The 22,095-nt window shown below is 46.5% G+C and overlaps 1 protein-coding gene across 6 annotated transcripts in view; it reads left to right on the forward strand.

Moving 5' to 3' along the window:
- Positions 1-6,729: 6,729 nt before the first annotated feature.
- The window catches only part of PDE11A (phosphodiesterase 11A), a 151,395-nt gene continuing 136,029 nt past the window's right edge, over positions 6,730-22,095 (forward strand). For 2 of the 6 annotated variants that reach the window (XM_053409983.1, XM_053409972.1), the window contains exon 1: positions 6,730-8,166. In XM_053409983.1, coding sequence (XP_053265958.1) covers positions 7,345-8,166 — 822 coding nt within the window. In that variant the 5' untranslated portion in view covers positions 6,730-7,344. The remainder of the gene's footprint in view (positions 8,167-22,095) is intronic. The other 4 variants (XM_053409999.1, XM_053410006.1, XM_053409966.1 and 1 more) reach the window with 3 other exon arrangements.

The following is a 22,095-nucleotide window of genomic DNA, read 5'->3' on the forward strand; positions in this document are numbered from 1 at the left end:
AATTCTGCTAGAGTAAAAGAAAAAGAGCTGGCCAATGCAATTGATGCGAATGAACTCAAGGGCAAGGACCATTAGATATGTATAGATTCTGCTCACCATTGGATCACACGGCTGTAGTGCTTGGGAGGTTATTGGAGGGGGGGCTAGATTCTAATCAATTTGTATTTCATTTTAAAAATGAGCTTCACTCTTACATACAATACTTGGGCCATATTGTTCACAGGGGAAAAACCGATGATGCTGAACCCCACCAAACTGCATAAGACACCCCCCACCCAATCTCCCAAGCAAGATGCAGACTAAATGCAGATAACCCTCTCCACAGCAAAAGACACAAAAAAGCTACCCTCATTTTCTAAAATATAAAATTAGGAGGAACAGAAGAGGCCTTGGCAGTCCAGTACCTAGGTTTTGTGGAATCTTGTAAGACTGCAACCCTACCTGCAATTATCTGGATACAAGCCGAATAGGTGAACATTGCGGGACTTCTCAGAAAACGTGTATATTGCATAGGGTTGTACTGTTTGATGTTTCCTTGTTCACTATGTTTTCTGGTAATCCTGGACTCATTAAAAAAAAATTCAATGAGAGAAAAATGCTTCGGCAGAAAGTAATAATATAAATCTGTATTATTAAGAAAACTGACAAATATAAAGTATTAGATAGGGTATCTGAACCTTGTTTTCTCTTAGCTTCTCTAACAGAGCCTCTGTCCAAATAATTTGTTCAGCTGTCACTCTTAACGGCTTCATTAATCAGTGACCCCAAAATTCAGGATCACCCCAAACCGATGCCAAAGCTTTGTGCTAGTTTTGTGCTGCGTTTTGTGCCACCCCCCCAAAACCGAGTACAATCATACTAGGACCCCAAACGCCTTGGTACTCGGATGTTTTGGCTCCTGAACGCCACAAACCTGGAAGTGAGTGTTCTGGTTTGCAAACGTTCTTTGGAACCTGAATGTCCAACGGGGCTAACTGGGCTTCCACTTGGCTGCAGGAGCTTCCTGCAGCCAATCGGAAGCCGCGCTTTGGTTTCTGAACGTTTTGGAAGTCATATGGACTTCCGGAACAGATTCCGTTCAATTTCCAAGGTACGACTGTAATTGACGGAACAAATCGGGGTCACAGGTTAATGCCCCAAATCCAACTTTGACTGACTACAAACCAGTGCCAAAGTTTTGTGGTAGTTTTGTGTCGCAAACCCCACTTTCCCTGTCGTCTGCCCCCAACTGAGTAGTTGACACTAAAACCAGGGGCCATAGGGACATCCCCAAACCCAACCTCATCCAATTGACTCCAAACCAGTGCCAAAGTGGAGTGTCCCCCATGCTCATATATGGATATAGGTTGGTTTGGAGTCAATTGGACGAGGTTGGGTTTGGGGGGGTGTCCTTATGGCCCCCAATTACTCAGTTTGGAGGGTGGCACAAAACGTGGGGTTTACAATTCAAAACTTAACACAAAACTTGGGCAGCTGTAAAAATTATTCGGACAGAGGCTCTGTTAAAGAGGCTAACAGAAAGCAAGCGTCAGAAACCCTACACTAATACAGTGGTACCTCAGGTTAATTATTTAATTCGTTCCGGAGGTCCGTTCTTAACCTGAAGCTGTTCTTAACCTGAGGTACCACTTTAGCTAATGGGGCCTCCCGCTGCTGCTGCGCCGCCAGAGCACGATTTCTGTTCTTATCCTGAAGCAAAGTTCTTACCCTGAAGCACTATTTCTGGGTTAGCGGAGTGTGTAACCTGAAGCGTCTGTAACCTGAAGCGTATGTAACCCGAGGTACCACTGTACTTTATAGTTCTTGAAACAAGAGTAAGAAATAAATATATTAATGGATATATTTGTCAGTTTTCTTAATAAAGATTTAAGGTACTGCTTATAGATTTATGAATTCAGCGGGGTTTGCTCCGAGTAAAAAAAAAAAAGGCACCAGATCTAATTGAATTGTGTGGTTTTGTTAAAAGGGAGCAGTTCTTCCACGGCAACCACCAGAGACAGATGGTGGAGAGGGGGAAGCCCTGGAAAGTTGAATTTTCCCATGGCATCGCTCAGGGACGGAGAGGCCAAGGGGGGCCTCTGAGCTCGCGTGTATTTCCTCCTGCCTGACTGGCAAGCTTCTCCCACATTTCTAAGCTTCAGGGCGAGGATCTTCCAGAAAGCTTGAAGCCTCGGAACCGCGAGGCACCGCGCTGTCTCCTTGCTTGACAGCTCTGCTCATTTGCTTTGATGGCCTGCATGGCAATGACGCAAGTCTATGAACGTGGGGGGGGGGCAGGAAGCGAAGTGTGGCTATGTAGAAATCCGCTTAAATATTAACAAACAAGCGTTGTAACGATTTCGAATTTGGGGTGGGGAGAGGTAACTACTCCACTTAGCTCGCGATCACAGACGTGGAATAAGCAAGGGGGGGTCCCCTTCTTATCCCGTGAGTTTTCTCTGGCTGCCGCCCCGTCTAGAGAGCATCCTCCGCGAGGGTCTGCTTTGAAGCTGATGCGGAGTCAAACCAATTCACGCCCCCCGCCGCCTCTACTTTGTCTAGCAGCGGCGACCCCTGGTGGCCACTAGTAGAAGTAGTCTCATAATGAATACCTTAGGCTTCTACATGGTGCTGGAGGAGACTCTTGAGAGTCCCATGGACTGCAAGAAGACCAAACCTATCCATTCTGAAGGAAATCAGCCCTGAGTGCTCACTGGAAGGACAGATCCTGAAGCTGAGGTTCCAATACTTTGGCCACCTCATGAGAAGAGAAGACTTCCTGGAAAAGACCCTGATGTTGGGAAAGATTGAGGGCACAAGGAGAAGGGGACGACAGAGGATGAGATGGTTGGACAGTGTTCTCGAAGCTACCAGCATGAGTTTGACCAAATTGCGGGAGGCAGTGGAAGACAGGAGTGTCTGGCGTGCTCTGGTCCATGGAGTCACGAAGAGTCGGACATGACTAAACGACTAAACAACAACAAGGCTTTTACAGGCAGGGGTCCAGTTCTCCAAAACGCAGGACTTGCCACTTTTGGAAGCGGGTGAAGTCATAGACACAGGCCCAAACAGAGGGGCCCCCATATGGGCCACTTGGCCAGGGCCTCCGATTTCAAAGGGGGCCTCGGTCAGCATATTCACAAAATTATTTATATACTTACCTATTTATAAGACTTCAGTTATCCCCAGGGTAAAAAAGGGAGGGGCACATTATCTACCTGGCCCGGGCCTCTGCCTGGCTCTGCAAGGCCGTGCATAGACATCACCATATTTTACAACTATATATATATCTTGGAGGGACGCGGGTGGCGCTGTGGTCTAAATCACTGAGCCTAGGACTTACTAATCAGAAGGTCAGCAGTTCGAATCCCCGTGACGGGGTGAGCTCCCATTGCTCGGTCCCTGCTCCTGCCAACCTAGCAGTTCGAAAGCACATTAAAGTGCAAGTAGATAAATAAGTACCGCTCCGGCGGGAAGGTAAACGGCGTTTCTGTGCGCTGCTCTGGTTCGGCAGAAGTGGCTTCGTCATGCTGGCCACATGACCCGGAAGCTGTACGCCGGCTCCCTCAGCCAATACTGTGAGATGAGCCCCACAACCCCAGAGTTGGCCATGACTGGACATAATGGTCAGGGGCCCCTTTACCTTTTTATATATCTTGGGGTGTGTGGTGGGAGGTGTCTGACCATTAATGCCAGAGTTTGAACTTTAAAAAAAAAAAAAACACAGGTAAAAAAACCTCTTTTAAGGAGAGTTCCCAAGTCCTGCAGTGTGTGTCTGCATGCGAGGTTCTTGCTTCACCGGAGGAGGGCAAGATCGTTGCCTCCGCTTCCTGCAGCGGGAGCTGCGTTTGCAAACCTGCCCTCCCCACCCGTTACTAGACAAGCATCTTCTCGGTTGAGCGCTCTTCCCTCTCCCGGCTACGCGGTAGCAAAAGCGGGTGCTGTCGTGGAGCGTGTTCGTGAGCCCGTCGAGCATGGGCGTAGCCAGGATTTTTTGTTAGGGTGGGCAGGACTTTGGGGGGGGTGGTGGCGCAGAACCGACGTGATTGGTCAATTATTTATTTATTTTGTTTTACTTGATCTGGGGCGGGGGGGGGGCGGGATCAGCTACGCCCATGCCATTGATGGTGGAGGGAACGTCGCCCCCCCCCCAAAGCAAGAGCTCAGCGTTACACTCCGGAGCAAGAAATTGGGAAATCGTGCATGCAAAAAAAAAAATCCCTTCCTCTCGCCTCTGCGCATGCTCGGAAAGGGCTTCTCCGCCCGCCGCCCTCCCGCGATCACAATTGACAAGTTTCTCTGGTCTTCGCGATGCGCTGTTTCTCAATGAGAAGCCATCGGTTGGTGTATTACGTCCGTATAGTAAAGCCCATCACCTTGCACCGAGAGATAGGTTATTTTTAGCAAATCAAAGCTAGATCTGCAGCCAACCAGCAAACACAGCAGTGCTGAGAAGCTGGCTTTTGCTTTTAAAACACCCCCCCCACCTTAAATTCAACGACGTTATAATCTAGGACGGATATTTAGGTCAGAGCCTTTGAAGAGCCCGTTCCGCCGTCTGTTTCAATTACAGTTTCTGTCGAAAGTTTGTCCTATCTGATCGTCAGACGCCAAGTGGCTCCTCCTACCTACAATCTCAAACGACTGCAGCAAGGAGAGCAAATCAATTTATGTATCAGCGAAGGCTGGAGAGCTGGAGGTTTCAACCACCTCCCACGTAATCAAATTCCACGTGTCTGTCTTCGATCGCCCCGTCTCTCTCGCGGACGTCTTGGGCTCCCCACCTTTGCTTCATTTATGAAAGCTGGCAAGGGGCTATCGAGGCTCTACCTGTCGCGATATTATTTATTCTGACCTGGTTGCCCTCAGCTGAATACCACTGCTAAGCATTACTCAGAGTAGACCCACTGAAGTTTATGGGCCGTCCATTAATTTCAGTGCTAACATTGCACTTAACATTCAACACTATCGTTGAAATTAACATTCAGTGCTAACATGTTTGATTTCAAAGAAAAGAACTTTGCACATGCTTGAAGGCGCTGCACATTCTAAGCACGAACACCCGTACTTGGCCCTGGCACTGAAAGCAGATTCTGGCATTTATACGAGCCTCAACACCACCCTAAAATCTAGGGTGCCTCTCAGGGTTCCTATAAACGAACCATAACAGGACCCTAAAATTTAGGGTGCCTCTCAGGTTTCCTAAAATCCAGGGTGCCTCTCAGGTGCTATAGGATGGCGGTGTGTGTGCTAGCTTCCATTGAGAAGGTTTGGCATCTCATTCATATTTCCCCACCACCACCCCACTGACATCGCTTTCATTCAGGTCCCTGCATAGCGTACGTTTTTCACGTGCTGGGATCCATGACTTGAGGTTCCCCAGCATTTTTGCGTAGGCATAGGTTCGGCATTGAATGCGCTGCTCCACGTGCGCGTAAAAATAGCTCCACGTCAGTCTGTCTCAGCGGAGAGGCGGTCGGGGTTTCGTCTCGCCGCGGGAGGGGGAGGAGGCGGAGGCGCGGAAGCCGCATGTGTGCTCGCGGTTCCTTCATCTTAATCGGACTTTGAGACCTGCACATTGCTGTGGAAAGGTGACCACGTGCGCGCAACCGCTTCAGGGGGAGGCTCCCAGCGTAAATAAATAAATAAAAAACAAAAAAACCAGCTGGCGCACAAGCGCACCTTCTCGTCTCTCTGTATTATAATCCCCGCGTATTTGTGGTTGCAAGCCTCCGGCTCCCCATCTTGCGATTCAAATCCCCTCCTGCAAGAGGAAAGGATGCGATTGCATTCCTGAGCTCCAGCAAGTCCATTAAAGCTAGCGTGACAGATTGATTTTAATGAGTTAAAAGGACAATGGCCGCAGTTGCAAATCAAGGCTGCAAGCCCACGTTCATTTACTTGGAAGTAAAGGCCATTGAACTCACTGGGACTTCCTTCCGAGGACACAGGATCGGGCGGCGCGAGGGGATTCCCTCCTTATGGAACGCTGTATCCTTCGTTAGCGATTCCCATAATGACGTATGTGCGGGTTGCAAGGGAACACGGCAGTACAGTACTATTGCAAGATAAAAACACCTCCTGCCAATCCCAAGCCGCGAATCTTATAGACCCCACCTCCACGCCCGCTGTTTCATCGGCTTTTACATATGTATACTTGAAATTATGGTTAGAATTACTGCCTTACTTAGAAGGGCATTGCTATTAAAAATAAGCAGGCTCCACTTCTCCAGTCTTTAGAAGATGAGTGTACGCTCAAGACTGTTATGTTTCAGAAACCGAAGCATGCTCTTTAAAAATCTGTATCGACGCTTTACTCCAAATAAATATTTTAAGGAAAAGGAGCCGTATTTTGTTTTTATTATTTTTTTATGAGGAACATATGCACGAAAGTCACATTCTCGAACAATAGGACACGTGGTCGCTAATACACAAGCGCACGCGAGAAACGTCTCCCTCCAATCTCCCGCATAGTCCCATGACAATCGATAGCTGACCGGCGGCACCTCTCCCAAAGTTTGCATTTCTTAATGGCAGACCTCGAATGCGTTGAGTTTTCCTTTCTGGAGCCATTAACCCAATAACACCGTGGCGCAACTATCCCTCGCGCTATTGATGCTCATGCGTTGGGGGGGGGATTTGCACCTCGCAGCTTCGGGCATCATCTGCTTGCTTCGGCCACTGCACCCCCCCTCCAATAAACCCCTTCATCCGCTGCTCCCGCTCCGAAGAAGCTCGAGCGTCGACGTGATCACCTCTGGAAAGAGAAGATGCTCCGGTTACGGGCTGCCTCTCCCGGCCGCCGCCTCCTCCTCCTCCTCCGCTCACGCGTCCTCCCTCCCCGCCCCGCCTTCTTAGTGGTCGGCCGGCTGGGTTACGCAGGAGCCGCCGCCAGCAGGAGCAGCAGTTAGCAGAGAGCTTTGACGCGCATCTCCAGAGAAGCAGCAGCAGCCCGTTGCAAGTAACCGGGAGCGAAAGGACGCGGAAGCTACCTGGACGGGAGAAGAGGGCAAGGACGACGACGGGGCGCCGGGGAACGACGGAGGGGGTGAAGGGAAAAGGCGAGGAGCCGGGGGGAAGGAAGGGCACAGAAAGCCGGGACTTGGCCCGGGCTCGGAAGCGGATGGATCCGTTTGCTCGCTCGCTGCAAGAGAGGGCGGGAAAGCCGAGGCAGCTCCTGCTCCCCCACGTGCCGAACGGCTTGTAACCCGCCTTGGGTTTCTTTTCCGGGCGCGCCAGTCGCTAGCAAGCAGCAAGTGCGGCGGCTCGCTGCCGCTTTTCTTCCGCGCTTCAGCATGAAGTAACGAGGACGGCAAAGTTTGGCGCGCAGTGGCGGCGGTGCGCCTTCGAGGTGACGAGGCCGCCATGTCGGCCCCCGCCGGCTTGGACTTCGCGGCGGTGGAAAGTTTCCTGGACAGGCACCCGGAGCTGGTGGAGAAGTGGCTGAAGAGGAGGAGCTCCCTCCTCGCCCAAGCGGCTCCCGAGGCGGAGGAGCGGCCGGGCCACAGCAGCAACGGCACCCCGACGGCGCTGGGCGGCCCCGGCTCCTCTGTGGCGAAGGGCGGCGGCGGCCCCGTGGCCCCTCCGGAGACGGCGGCCGGTGGCCTGCAGCGCCGAGCGTCGCAGAAGGAGCTCCGGCGCAGTTTCGCGCGCTCCAAGGCCATCCACGTGAATCTGACTTACGACGAGCACGTCCACGCGCGGGCGCAGGAGCCGCTGAGCAGCGCGCGGAGAAGGGCCCTGCTGAGGAAAGCCAGCTCTCTACCGCCCACGACGGCGCACATCCTGAGCGCGCTGCTGGAGTCCCGGGTGAACCTCCCGCAATACCCGCCCACCGCCCTGGACTACAAGCGCCACCTCAAGGAGCACAACGAGCGGCAGTTCTTCCTGGAGCTGGTCAAGGACATCTCCAACGACCTGGACCTGGGCGCCCTCAGCTACAAGATCCTCATCTTCGTGTGCCTCATGGTGGACGCCGACCGGGGCTCCCTCTTCCTGGTAGAAGGCGGCGCCGCCGCCGGCAAGAAGAGCCTGGTCTCCAAGGTCTTCGACGTGCACGCCGGCACCCCGCTGCTGCCTTGCTACAGCACCGAGAACTCCAACGAGGTGCAGGTGCCCTGGGGCAAAGGGATCATCGGCTATGTGGCCGAGCACGGAGAGACCGTCAACATCCCCGACGCCTACCAGGTAGGGAAGGGGCTCGGGGCGCGCGCTTCGGGGGGCCTCCTGGTTCTGCTGCTCGCCTTTCTGCACCCGAGGCGGCTTATGCTACAGCAGCCGTGCAAAGGCGAGCTCTCGCTGTCGTAGTAGTGAAATGGGAACAAGTTCACTTGTGCACAGCATCAAGCTCTAAAGCTGATTGGGGAAACACTCAGGTATATTGTGCACACACATGCGCGGAACCAACTTAATAAATGCAGCATGGGAAGAGGACCATTCAAGACCTTTGCGTGCTCTCCAAAGCCAGAGGTGGGGAACCCAAATATTGTTGGGGAGCATCGATAATCATCTGTGATGGTGGTCTGTTGGGGTAGGAGGAGCCCAGCATCATGGGGGGGCAGGTAGGGGTTCCTCACCTCTGGCTTAGAGGATTCATGTGGGGGGGTCATGTGTAAGTTCCTTTTAAAAATACCACACAAGTATTCAGCTGTGCATTGCAGTTACTGTACTTGTTTAAGCTCACTGTTGGTGTACTGAGTGGTCTCTGGAATGGACTTCAAGCAAGTGTGGGCTTGGCTTCTCTCCACACATTTATTAGGTGGCAAGGGGTCGGATAGGGTGAATTGTAAGGTTTTTAGTAGTTAGCATGGCCGTCAATGCCATGGATGGCACATTGTTCCTTCTCCACTCATTAACTGTTTCTTGTGCTTCAGTATTAAATATTCTCTCTGTGTAGTACAGTTATCTGTAAAAGCAAAGGTCACTGGGTGGCCTTGAGAAAGTCCCTTGTCCTCACTTGCCTTGCTTAATTTGGCAGAGTTGTTGGGAGACTTGAGAGTTCAATCCTAGACATGCCTGCTCAGAAGTAAGTCTCACTGAGTTCCATGAGGTTTACTTCCAAAGAAGTGGTGGTTATAGGTTGCATCCTAAAATACGTCTCTGATGATCTCAGAGGAAGGACAGGACACAGTTGTAGCAGGTAAACACACCATTCGTTGCCTGAGCTGGCAAAATACTTTTTAATTCCAGAATCTTATTTGAACCAAATTCTTAGTGTGCCCCTCATCAAATTCTTAGGAAGCACCATCAGGTTCTTAGATGGATGAGTACCTGAGATTTGTCCTCTACTTTGTCTAGGTCACAATTTTGTATGCCGTGATTCTTTCACACAAATCGACTTTGTAGTGGTGTAGATCAAGCCATAGTTTGGCTTTGTTATAAATAATTCAGGTTAGCATGAATTCACCCAGGCTGAAAAAAAGCGCTCGGCTACATGTATTCTATGACTCTTCTCTTATTGGACTTTTGATCCATGTTAGGGTCATTTCTTAAGTTTTATACTTAAGCTCCTACCTGAAAGTATACAGGGTGTATACATGGGAGCATGTCAATTAAAACTTATACATGTCCCTTCAAAATATACATGTGCAACTCACACAGTATGTATATATTTTGCACTTGGTAGTCTTAATACTGTGTATGGAACATAAAAAAGTAGTTCTTTAGTGATTGACACTTGGGAGCCTGGTGATAGTAGTTATTTCAGATTAATTAATTGGAGTAAAAGTGTGATCTTGTGTATGTGGCCATAATTGGTGTTGCCATAATTCTTTATTTTAAACACACTTTAAGAGTGTGATATAAAGTGGTTACTGTTTAGAATGGCTCATTCAACATACTGGGACTTGAGTTGCAGTTTGTAGTGTGCTCTGCACATATCTTAGGTAAAATGGACAAATCTCACAACAGTTCAATAAATAACCCCTAGGCCAGTAGCCATTGCCATGTTTTTGTGGTAGTGAGATCCATAAATGAATTATATGTTGTGCAAAGGATTTTATACATCAGCCATATTCCCCTTTTGTCGTCTTTCTCTGTGCCTAAACAAACAAAAAAAAAACCTCTGCTTGCTTTGTCTTTTCCTCATAGGAAATAGCTCCCACCCCTCAATAATTTTGACGGCCTTTTCTATCCTATCTTGAGATGGAGGCAACCAGAGGTTTGTATTATCTTCCATCATAGATTTATAAAGGTGTAACAAGCACTAGCTGTTTCATTCTCAACAGCTTGCCTAATAATTCCCAGCGTGGAATTTTCCTTTTTCTCTGAGTTTGTTTTCACTCAGCTATCTTCGCACCATGACTTACCCCAAAGTATAGATTTTCGTTAGCCTCCTTAAGTTCGGAACCTTTAGCATATATTTTTTGCACAATTGCGTATTTCCAATCTCCCCCTTCACCCACTATTTACAGATCCTTTTAAGCTCTCCACAGTCTACTTGAGCTCCCACCACCATTCTGAACAACTTGACCCAGAAATTTTATGTCCTCTCTGCCTCCAGATCATTGATAAATAAAAAACCGAGTCTCAGTAGAGATCCTTTGGGAATTCTATACTTTCCCCACTGCAATTTGAGAGCTTTCCGTTTAGTCCTGTGCTCTGCTGCTTGCTGTTTAGAAGTTACTAATCCATAAAATGACCTGTTCTTGGAAGGCATGAATTCTAAGTTTGCTTACTTCTTGTAAGCAATTCTTTAACTTTCTCTAGCAAATAGTTTAAGTGAATCATAAGGTAAAATCTTCAATCCTCATACAATGTGCTTATTTTAGATACAAATCTATAAGGATAGTTGCAGAGGTGCTTTTTTTAATGAAGGTCATGGAGTATTGTCGCCTTTTTTTTCTGCCCATGGCAGCTATTTTGTGTTGGCATCCATGTCCCTGCACCTCTTTTTTTTTAACCCAAAAAAAGCACAGGATAGTTGCAATTTATTTGGTGCCTTGTTACCCTGTGAAATCACTGATATGGTGTAAGTTATCACTGCTAGATAAAATGAATTGATTTGGGGGAAGTGATATAAAAGTAAACTCTTTTGTTTATTGAGTTTTAGACATGTTCATTGTAAAAAATCTGGGGGGGGGACACCCTCCCCTGCAAGACATTTTATTTGGACACAGAGAGAACAGATGGCCTGTGAAATACTCAGGACTAAGAACTGGGACGAGATGCAATATTCATTAAATCTGTTCAGTATCGTATTCATTCTTTGCAAGTACAGCCCTTAGGTATTGGCGCATCTTCTAGTGTAGCTGGGTCACTGGTACGGAGTCTGGGCCAGACGATTGAAGAAGATTTCCCTCTATTTCCAGAACTAAAGCAAGACTCATCTCTCACAAAGGATTCATCAGACTTAAAGGCAGGGGTGAAGAAACATTTTCAGACTGAGGGTTCAGGTGTATTGAAAAGCTGGGGGGGGGTTAATATCCCAATAGGGGAAGGGGCCAGACATACACAATCACAGAGACCCTTGACACAATGCCCACTTCTCTTGCTTTCTCAACAGCCACCAATTCCATCCAGCCAACGTTCTGAAGTTTTGTTTTCTTCACTCTCCTGCATACAAAGTGCATCAGATTTCTGTTGACATTTTTCTGGGTTGTTGGCTTCCCATAGCTCTCCTTACTGTTGTCATGAGTCCCGTGGAGATGTCCCGAAGGCGATGGTCTGATCCAGTGGAGAAATGGGAGGTGGCTGGGCAGTTGGAGCTGCACATCCCTGGGGAGGCTCCTAGTGGGATGGGGGAAGGTGAAATTGGGACCCCTAAAAAGTATCTAAGCCCAAGGAGGGGGCCAACAGTCTAGAGCAGCCTTTTCTAACCTTGGGTCCTCAGATGTTCCTGAACTACGACTCCCATGATCCGTGCTGGCCATGATGGCTACAAATGATGGGAGTTGTAGTCCCATCTGCTCACTGATAGGAGGAGGCACTGGAGGCAAATCCACAACAGGAGGTATCTGGCTAGGAGTGTCTGCATCCTTTCCCTCCATCCAGCTCTCCACTCACTAGACCAGCCTTTCTCAACCTTGAGTCCCCAGATGTTGTTGATTTGCCTCCAGTGCCGCCATCTCCTATCAGTGACGAGTCCCCACCCCCAAAGTGACCAATAGTAAATTGGCTGCTGACTTGGCACCTACACTGCCCATGTCTCTCAAAAGCACAGGGATGAAGTTTGCATAAACTTCACAGTTCCAGCCCTCTTGAGTGCCCATTTGTGAGCCCCAGTCCTGGGATACAAAGAGGAGTCTTGGACAAGTCGTAAAAACAGTAATGCTTAATTTCTAAAGTCAAACAAGCTTGAGGCCCCAAACTTCCAAGTTAGCCCAGTCTCAAGTTGCCTTCTTTGTAATGGTAACTTCTTGTTGTTCAGGGCTGAATCCTGCCACTTGTGGAAACAACCAGGTTCCTGGCAGTAGCAGCCATTCCTTTGTTTCTATAGCATCATATCCCCTCTTGCCCTGCGGGCTGCTTTAACTCTCTTTACCGCACCCACTGCCCTTTTATGCAGGGACGAGCACAATACAGTGGTACCTCGGGTTAAGAACTTAATTCGTTCCAGAGGTCTGTTCTTAACCTGAAGCATGCTTTCGCTAATGGGGCCTCCTGCGCCGCTGGCACGCGATTTCCGTTCTTATCCTGGGGCAAAGTTCTTAACCTGGAGCAACCACTTTCTGGTTAGCAGTGTTTGTAACCCGAAGCGTCTGTAACCCGAAGCGTCTGTAACCCGAGGTACCACTTTGTAGATTTATCAGGGGTCAGCAAACTTTTTCAGCAGGGGGCGGTCCACTGTCCCTTAGACCTTGTGGGGGGCTGGACTATATTTTTTGGGGAAAAAATGAACAAATTCCTATGCCCCGCAAATAAAACAGAGATGCATTTTAAATAAAAGCACACATTCTGCTCATGTAAAAACACCAGGCAGGCCCCACAAATAACCCAGAGATGCATTTTAAATAAAAGGACACATTCAACTCATGTGAAAACACGCTGATTCCCGAACCGTCTGCGGGCCAGATTTGGAAGGCGATTGGGCCAGATCTGGCCCCTGAGCCTTAGTTTGCCTACCCATGAAATTAGATGTTTCTCTTTTTGAGACGTGCTCTTTTGATGGCACAGGTGTAGTGAATCCCACAGAATGCAGGGGATCAGAGGCCTTTGCTTTGACAACCTGAACGCTCTTTCAAATATCTTTGTATCCTGTTATTTCAGATAAATCCATTTCCTAGGCAAGCTATTCCAGTTCTTCCAGTCCTGTTCTTCATTGTTTTTCTCTGAAATCCTTGTAAAAAAAAAGCAGTTAGTCTTGAACACACAGTAATACCCCCCGTGAGGTAAACACACGCTTCAAACAGTGTTGCACATGCTACTTCACTTGAGGGCCAGTTATTGATTTTCAGCCCAGCATTACAATTTCCCTTTCTCCATTCTTCATACATCCTTGACGGCATCTGCCTGCCACATTGATGGATAACATTAAGCTCAAGGCTCTGTGAAGCGCATGGTGCACCAGCATAATGCCGCACGAGGCATAATAAATAAGGAGAAGGATGATTGATTATTTGATTTCTATACCGCTTAATATATTTTAAAAAATCTCTAAATGTTGCACAGAAAACTGAAGCAACAACAGACAACTTAAATAAAAATATTACAAACATGCGGTTACATATTAATAAGTTACATTAATACAAAGTTCTATCTATCTATCATCTATCTATCTCAATACCAATTCATTTTCCTTCTAACAAACACCATCAGTCTTAGTTTTTCCACCTAGGATCCCACAAACTCTGTGCTCACCCGCAAAATTCTCACAACAAGAAGACTTCCTGGAAAGAGCAGAAGTCACCCTAGTTTCTCACTCTAGACTTGTTTTTTTATGGCAGGCCCAAGGTGGATGGTACTTCCCCAGGCTGCCCACAGCTGTGTCCCATTCAGCCGCACTCTCCACACCTAGTTCCAGGTACAACAGGTTTGTTGAGTTTCCCACGGGGTCCAAAGGATGGGGAAAGGGCCTTCAGCTCTCTACCCTCTGTCCTTTCCTCTTCCTCCAGCTGGTTTCTCTTGAGTGGCAAGAAAAAGCATGTGAAGATCCAGTGAAGAACAGAAGCTGCCACAGCAGAGCAAACTTTATTAATTGTATAAATTACGTTGTTTCTCCTCTCAATTATCATTTACAACTTCTTTAAAGAAGCACAAGGTGAATGAAGAGTGGCGAACAAACAAGGTGTTTGTTTTTGATGGCATAACTCTGAATACTTACTCAGTTTAGCAAGATCCTGGGTCCAATTTGCCAGGCACATTTTGTACCTGGCTATCGGTCATGTGCAACCAAGTGAAGATGCTGAGGTGCCATGATAGCAGCTGACGTCTCTACCATCTGGAGGTGCGTGCCTGGGGATCCTTGGCTCTTGACCGTTTTCGCACACATCCCATAGAATTCTACCAGTTACCTTTTATCTGCACAATCAGAATGAATTTCAAGGAACCAAAAAGTGGTATTGAAAAACATGACTTGAAGCATCTGGCCCCAAAAATGGCAGCTAGGCATTTTGTTTTGGTGACTGTAACCCTGTTTAAGGAGCCATTTGGCGCCTAGCTTATATATCTGAGTTTCTAACTCTGCCTGGGTCTGAATTTCTCTTCATTTTGGTGAAATTGCGTCTATAAATTTTATTCCTTTTATTTCCATTTATTATTTATTATGCTAATTTTAATGGACTATAGCCAGTGCTAGGCCTATTGAAAGTAGACCCATTGAAACTGTTAGGCATGACTTACTTAAAGGTAAAGTTACCCCTGACCGTTAGGTCCAGTTGCAGATGACTCTGGGGTTGCGCACTTATCTCGCTCTATAGGCTGAGGGAGCCAGCGTTTGTTCACAGCTTTCGGGTCATGTGACCAGCATGACTAATCCGCTTCTGGCGAACCAGAGCAGTGCCAAGAAACGCTGTTTACCTTCCCGACAGTGCGGTACCTATTTATCTACTTGCACTTGACGTGCTAGGTGGGCAGGAGCATGACTCAGGGACATTTAATTCAGTGGAACTTCTCTTGAGTAGAACCTAGTTGGATACAACCCCCACTCGTGACACACACAACGAAACCTGCCAACAGCAACCTACCAGTCACAAGAATACTGCAATACTCTTGGCTTTGTGAACCCAGCAAATGCTCCCTTCACTGGCATGTATCACAAATCTCCTTTTTATCACAAATACACAGCCTGCAAAAAGCAAACAAGCAGGATACAAAGGGGGTTTGCTCTTCCCTCTTGCTGTGTTCTTGTTATTTTTTGTATACGGTCGCTGTTTAAAATACAATAGAAAACATTGTTGACAAATGTAAAAGTCTGGCAAAGCACCTAGCCAGTTTTGCAGCTTAGCTAGGCAGACGTGAAGAAAGAATTCCTGGAGGAAAGCTTTACTTCCTGGTAGGAGAATAATGCCTTTGTGAGAGGTATGAGGTTTTGCCAAGGAGAAGTTGAAATAGAAGCCGCAAATGCTACCATTTATATTAAGAAGTAAGGCTGGGAACCTCCCCAATAGCTCATTTGGGGGTGGAGGGGAAACACTGATACACGAAACTGGCAAAAGAGATTAAACCCCTGCCTGGTTTTCTGGGGAGGGAAGAGGAGTTGATGCAAAACCCATACTTTGCTTACCCAACTAGCAACAATATTTTGGCTCCTTTTTTAGAAGCCCCAATTGATTTGAAAGATGTATAATGAAGGTGTCGGCCGAACCTCCCCAGGGAGAGCATTCCACAAATAGGGAGCCACTGCAGAAAAGGCCTGTTTCTGTGTTTCCACCTTCCAGGCCTCTTGTGGAGGAGGCACACAATAGAAGGGTCTCAGATGATGATCTCATGGTCCGGGTTAAGTCCATCCGAAGAGAGGCGCTCCTTGAGGTATTGTGTTCCTGAGCCTTTTAAGGCTTCATAAGTCAAAAACAGCACTTTGAACTGGGCCCAGGAACTAATTGGCAGCCAGTGCTTTGGGGCCAGGATCGGTGTTCAAACCGTCTTGCCCTGGTGAGCAACCTGACAGCTGAATTCTGCAGCAGCTGAAGTTTCCAAACCATCTTCAACACCAGTTTTTTTTGTTTTCTGGAGCAGAAATGGCGTGATTCAGACAAATCAATAATAACTTCATTTGTGCCTCAAAATTGTTAATTTGTTTTTTGTTGTTGGCAAGGTCTTGAATTCTACTTCACTCCATGTGTAAAGTAAAATAAAAAAATAAAAAAATTTTAAAGGTGATAATTAAAGGTTGGCTTTCTATTAGTTAAAAAGCAGGTTTTCAGTCAACCTCCAATTATATTATTGTCTCTAGCAGATGTGTGACAATTTCATATTATTTAAACAAGAGAAACTATTGCTTATATTAATTGTGTGTAAAGGATAAAAGGGCTGTGTGATACTGAGCAAATATAAGTGAGCAACAGATGTTCCCTATCAGATAATGGTTAATGTTCACAATATGCTACTTAAAAATTAATAGCAGTTGTGGGGATTTTTTTACAGTGTTTTTAATGGTGAACGTAGGTGACTGATCAGCCTTGAAGTGAAAATGTGTTGTGAGTGTTCCTTTAGAACAACAAATGGGAGAGAAAGGGATATTTGAGCCTACTTACATTGCAGGAGAGAATAGTCACATTGAAACTGGAAATGCAGATTCTCAAGAAGGAAGGTGCTTCTTTTGTAAAGACATTGCTTTAAATAAGTAAATACTAGTCATTTACTTTAAAAAAAAAATGTCTTGGAACAGAGACATAATAAGGCAAAGTATTCGTATTTAAGATTCAATTTTTCACAGAATATTGGGTGTATTTGTCGCTGTTCGCCCTCCCACCCCTGGCAGCCATCTGCTTTCTTTCCTTGGAACCTGGACTCATTGAAATCAATGAAAGGCTTTACTATTGATTCACTTTGAATTGGATTGTGTCCCTGGTGACATATGAGTGACTTGAAATTCCACTGATGTAAAGGCGTGTAGAAAACACTCAGTGCTTAGTCAAAGCAAGGTCCTGAACTGTGCCTATAACTGCAGAAAATCAATTATTTTGTGCTGCTATAGAGAACACTTGATTCTAGATCACCAAAGTGTTAATTTATAAAAAGACAGCAGAGCTCAGAACTTCCTGGAAGCAACATATTTTGGCTCAGAACTAACCGTAGGCATACATAGCCCTGTAAAATAAGTTAGAACCCTACCTACCAATAATTTGGCAGAGAGGGGAAATCCAGCTCCCAGATAGTTGATGACATTACTGCATTTTATTTTACAGAGCTTCAGACACACAGTCTGAGCTGCTGGATCAGACTGGAAGACGACACTTACAGCACATTTTGCCTATACCAATTTGGACATGTCTGTGCCTAGACTAGCGCCACTAGCTGAACTTGGGCACATGTCTTAGAATAGTCGCCCACTATTTCCAGGCATTTGGTGCATATTGGTCGTTACTAAGGGCCAAACTACACATTTAGCATCAAAATGTGCAGCAAAACTCCATCCTCACATAGTTTTTCTTCCTGGAGAAGTTCCTTAAGTAAACCCCTGACCATTAGGTCCAGTTGTGACCAACTCTGGGGTTGCGACGCTCATCTTGCTTTATTGGCCGAGGGAGCCGGCGTACAGCTTCCGGGTCATGTGGCCAGCATGACTAAGCCGCTTCTGGCGAACCAGAGCAGCGCACAGAAACGCCGTTTACCTTCCAGCTGGAGCGGTACCTATTTATCTACTTGCACTTTGATGTGCTTTTGAACTGCTAGGTGGGCAGGAGCAGGGCCCGAGCAATGGGAGCTCACTCCGTCACAGGGATTCGAACCGCCAACCTTCTGATCAAAGTTCCTTTAGTGGGGTGTAATTGCTAGTGGAAAAGCAAAGAGGGAAGAAGTGCTTATTTGTGTGTGTGTGTTTGTGCACCTACCTTTTCTTTCCAGATTGCATTGCCCTTATTTATTTATTTTTTAAAAAAATATTTCCAGTGGTACCTCAGGTTAAGAACTTAATTCTTTCTGGAGGTCCGTTCTTAACCTGAAACTATTCTTAACCTGAGGTACCACTTTAGCTAATGGGGCCTCCCACTGCCACCGCGCCGTTGCTGCATGATTTCTGTTCTCATCCTGAAGCAAAGTTCTTAACCCAAGGTACTATTTCTAGGTTAGCAGAGTCTGTAACCTGAAGCGTCTGTAACCCGAGTTACCACTGTATTTATTTTCATTAAAGTATTAAAACACACACAAACACACACACACACAATGTCTATCATGGCTATGTGGTTAACAATACCATACAAAAGTATATTGGGATATAATACCCATTAACTAAATTACACCCACTTAATTGATTTTCCGCTAATGGGACCTTGCAACATTTGCCTTTGAACGTGTCTGGCATGAAGTCCTATTTCAACAGCTCCCAGCATTCTGTACCCAACCCCCCCCTCCTTCCCAGGGCTGGCTAACGGTAGTCTAGCTTCAACTGGGTTAGATTTGGCCCTGAGGTCTGCTAGTTGCTGATGCTTACTAAAAGCGACAGCAATTTATCTAGTTTCAGAGTGAAACTGTATTATATATAATTAGTTTGGCTGCACATAGCCCAGGCAATGGATACGGCTCTGCTGCTTTTTATCACCATTCTGGCAGCTGTGCTCTGTAATAAGACTGGCCATTAAACATCAGTCACTTGAATAAACATCTCTTTTAAAGCCAGGTGAAAGGCACACACGGTTGGACCTGATCGCTGCCTTTAATTTGCTGCTGCTGCTGTTATAATTTTGTTATTTTATTAAATTTATAACCTGTCTTTCACTAGTAGGTTCCAGGACGGGTTATAGCAATTTCAAATTCGTAAATTAAGAACAATTGAAACCATTTACAGTCACAGGAGTGTGGTGAATCCCGAAACACACAGAGATGAGTGTTCAGCATAATAGCAAAGTGCAAGACGCATATCTGTGGGAAAGAATGCCCTCTCCGAACTTCAGAGGGTGGCAGAACTACCAAGAGCCCCCCTCTCCCGATCTTAATACCTGAGGGAGTCTATAGAGAAGGAGGCAGTCTTTCAGATATTTGGGACCTAGGTCATTTAAATGGTATTGTGAGCACCTTGAATTGGACCTGGAAACAAACTGGCAGCCAGCGTAGCTGTTTTTGAACAAGAGTTTAGAATACCTTGGCAAAGCAAGGTTTTATAAGCAAACCCCAGCCTGTAATCTGGCTTCTGCATTTTGCTTCTGTGTTGTCTTCTCAAGGACAGCCCCGCATAAGAGTACATTGCAAAGAGCAAATCTGGAAGTTACTAGAGCATGGAGTACCAGGGCCAAGTTGTCCTTGTCTCAAAGTGGCCGCAATGAGTGAACCAGGCAGAACTTGTAATAGGCACTCCTTGCCACCAAGGCCACCTGGGCCTTAAGTGACAATGTTAGCTCAGTATAGTGGCAGTCCAAGATGGTGTCAACAAGCTACAGGTGCAAGATCCCATTCCTCACATAACAATCCCTCTGCAAGCAGAAAACTAGCATATCAGAGAGCCAAGCGACCTTTAATAATGGTCTCGTTTTGGACCTGAACCAAAATGGCTGCCCCAGTTTGCCACTGCTGCCTAAAGGTGACAAATTAGCCTTCAGTTTTGTGTTATTTCTGGAAGGATGTTGGGGGTCTTGGTGCTTTGTCCATTGGGTGTCGCTTATCAGAGCGACACCGGCGGCTTTTACCCACTCTTAATTTGTAAACTTTGGTGGGCTGCTGCTGTTGTTTTTTATCTTGGACATTTAATTACATTTCAAAGTGACCTGCCCGATTCACAGTTGTCTCAATCTGGAATGGGATCTTGACAAAGGGTGAAGTCAATGGGTGTTTCAATCCACAGTGGATTAAACTTTTAAAAAGATGTTGCCTGTGAGTTGAGTGGTTTCTGGGAGCTTCTGTTTCTTTTCCCTCACCCCTTTCTACCTTTAAAGCTAAATCAGGGGTGTTTTGGAGTTCATACAACTATGACCTTTAATTTTAAACGCAGGAAAGTGTGAGGGTGGGGAGAGGAAAGGAAGAGCCCGCCATCATTGCCGCTCACACAGGTAGTGGCTTAAAATTATTTATTTATTTATTTATTTAATGCTGCTGCTCTGACATGTGCCTCCCACCCACACTTGATGAACCAGTTCTTCCCACACTCCAACCAAAATGGTGCAACTGTTCTGGGGCCTTTGAAACTGCACTCTGCTTGGGAATAAACCCCAAACTAGGCTAAACAAACCCAGTCATAGCTCATTTTTTACTTGTATGGATTTTTTTTTAAAATAAGTGGGGGTAATGTTAAAATGGCAGCCCTCCACCTCCAGCCCATAGTGGTGCAGGTTACTTAATTGTTTTGGGAGTCTACTGTCTCATTCTGATGCATGTGAACCAGGGCAAAGTTTTTGCCTAGGGCTGGAGTGAAGTTGACAGTGTGCTGTCAAATTCCCGCTCCAAATTTCCCTTTTAATTGGGTGCTCCTTGATTATGAGACCAACAGCATTAAAGGAAGTCATGGACAGACGGGAAATGTATTTTATTGTACAGGGTAATGATTCGTTATTAGCAGGCTAAGTACTGGGCTTCTTCCAGTATGAAAGAGCTGTTAAAAGCAGGTCCTGGGAGGCAAGGGCAGCGTACGAGAAAGATGTGAAGATGTGTTTTATCCAGCAGCTCTTAATAAGCAGATAACAGCTGACAGCGCTGGATCAATTCCAGCACTGTCCAGTTGCTCTCCAAGCACAGAGTGGCAGGTATTTTGGAGACCAGACATCACAGACACATTGGCGAATGTGAAAAACAAACGAGCGGTATTGATTTAAAAACTATTTAAACACAGGGTTCATTGCAGTAGATATATTTATAGAGAAAGAAATGTGGTGGTGGTGATATATGTCAGCTCAGAAGTATGTCTCATGGTGTAACTCCCATGTAAGTGTATATTGGATTGCAAATTTAATCATATATAGGCAACCCCCCGTTTATGCTTGTTCGATATGTGCACGACTGTGGCTATGTGCATTGCACCAATCTGGAAGTGACCCAGAAAGGTCATAATGTCTTGCAGGCTTTTTCAGTGGGTTTCAATTATACGCAATTTCACCGATGCGCTTGGTACCTCAGAAGGTAAACGGGGGGGGGGGGTGCCTGTAATACAAATTTTCATTCCTCAATACAAATTGCATTATTATTTTGTGTAATTTATATATTCTTGTGTGAATTCTCCAGGTACGCATGCCTTCAAAGCTGATGGTTTCTTTTCTGTTTCCCCCCCTCATTACAGTGGTACGGTCGGGTTACAAACACTTAGGGTTACAAACACTTTGGGTTACAAACTCCGCTAACCCGGAAGTAGTACCTCAGGTTAAGAACTTTGACCCAGGATAATAACAGAAATCACGCGCAGCAGGAGGCCCCATTAGCTAAAGTGGTACCTCAGGTTAAGAATGGTATGAGGTTAAGAACGGACCTCTGGAAGGAATTAAGTTTGTAACCCGAGGTACCACTGTATAAGTAAACAGGGGTCCATTTATTTCTCTTTCAGGTCATATGACTTCTAATTTACTGCCCTAAACAAATATGCCTACCCCATCTCATGACTTAATTTAACAGTTGAGATTGGTACGGAGTTTATGTGGCAGAGAGCAGTCTGGAACCAGGGGCATAAGAGGAGGCTGGAGAGGAGGGAGACCAAGAGGCAGAGATGAATCAAGCTGGAGAAGAAGCCAGGCTGTCTTCCTCTCCTGCTGTGACCAGCTCCCCTCACCACTAGACTCCCAGAACCCAAAGAGGTATGAAGAGGGAGGAGCAAAGACAGGCAAGACAACGGAGCCTCAGATTGCTTGGAAAGGACCTGGGGGAGGAGGAGACTTAGGTAGCTGTGGGAAGGCAGGGACCTTCAGCCCCTCCCAACTGCCTCATAGGGGCAAGATCTACTGGGAAGAGTTGCTGTGCTCTCTTGGCCTGGCCTCTTAAGCTGTCTTTTTCTTTGAATAAAGCGTTAACTTCACTGACACCATGTGTGTTAATTGCTGACTTGCTCCTGGCCCTTTAAAAACCAACCAACCCGAAATTAATGGCTCATTCCCTCCCTCCCATTGT

Source organism: Podarcis raffonei, chromosome 1 (assembly GCF_027172205.1).
Source record: "Podarcis raffonei isolate rPodRaf1 chromosome 1, rPodRaf1.pri, whole genome shotgun sequence".
NCBI classification, from domain to species: Eukaryota; Metazoa; Chordata; class Lepidosauria; order Squamata; family Lacertidae; genus Podarcis; species Podarcis raffonei.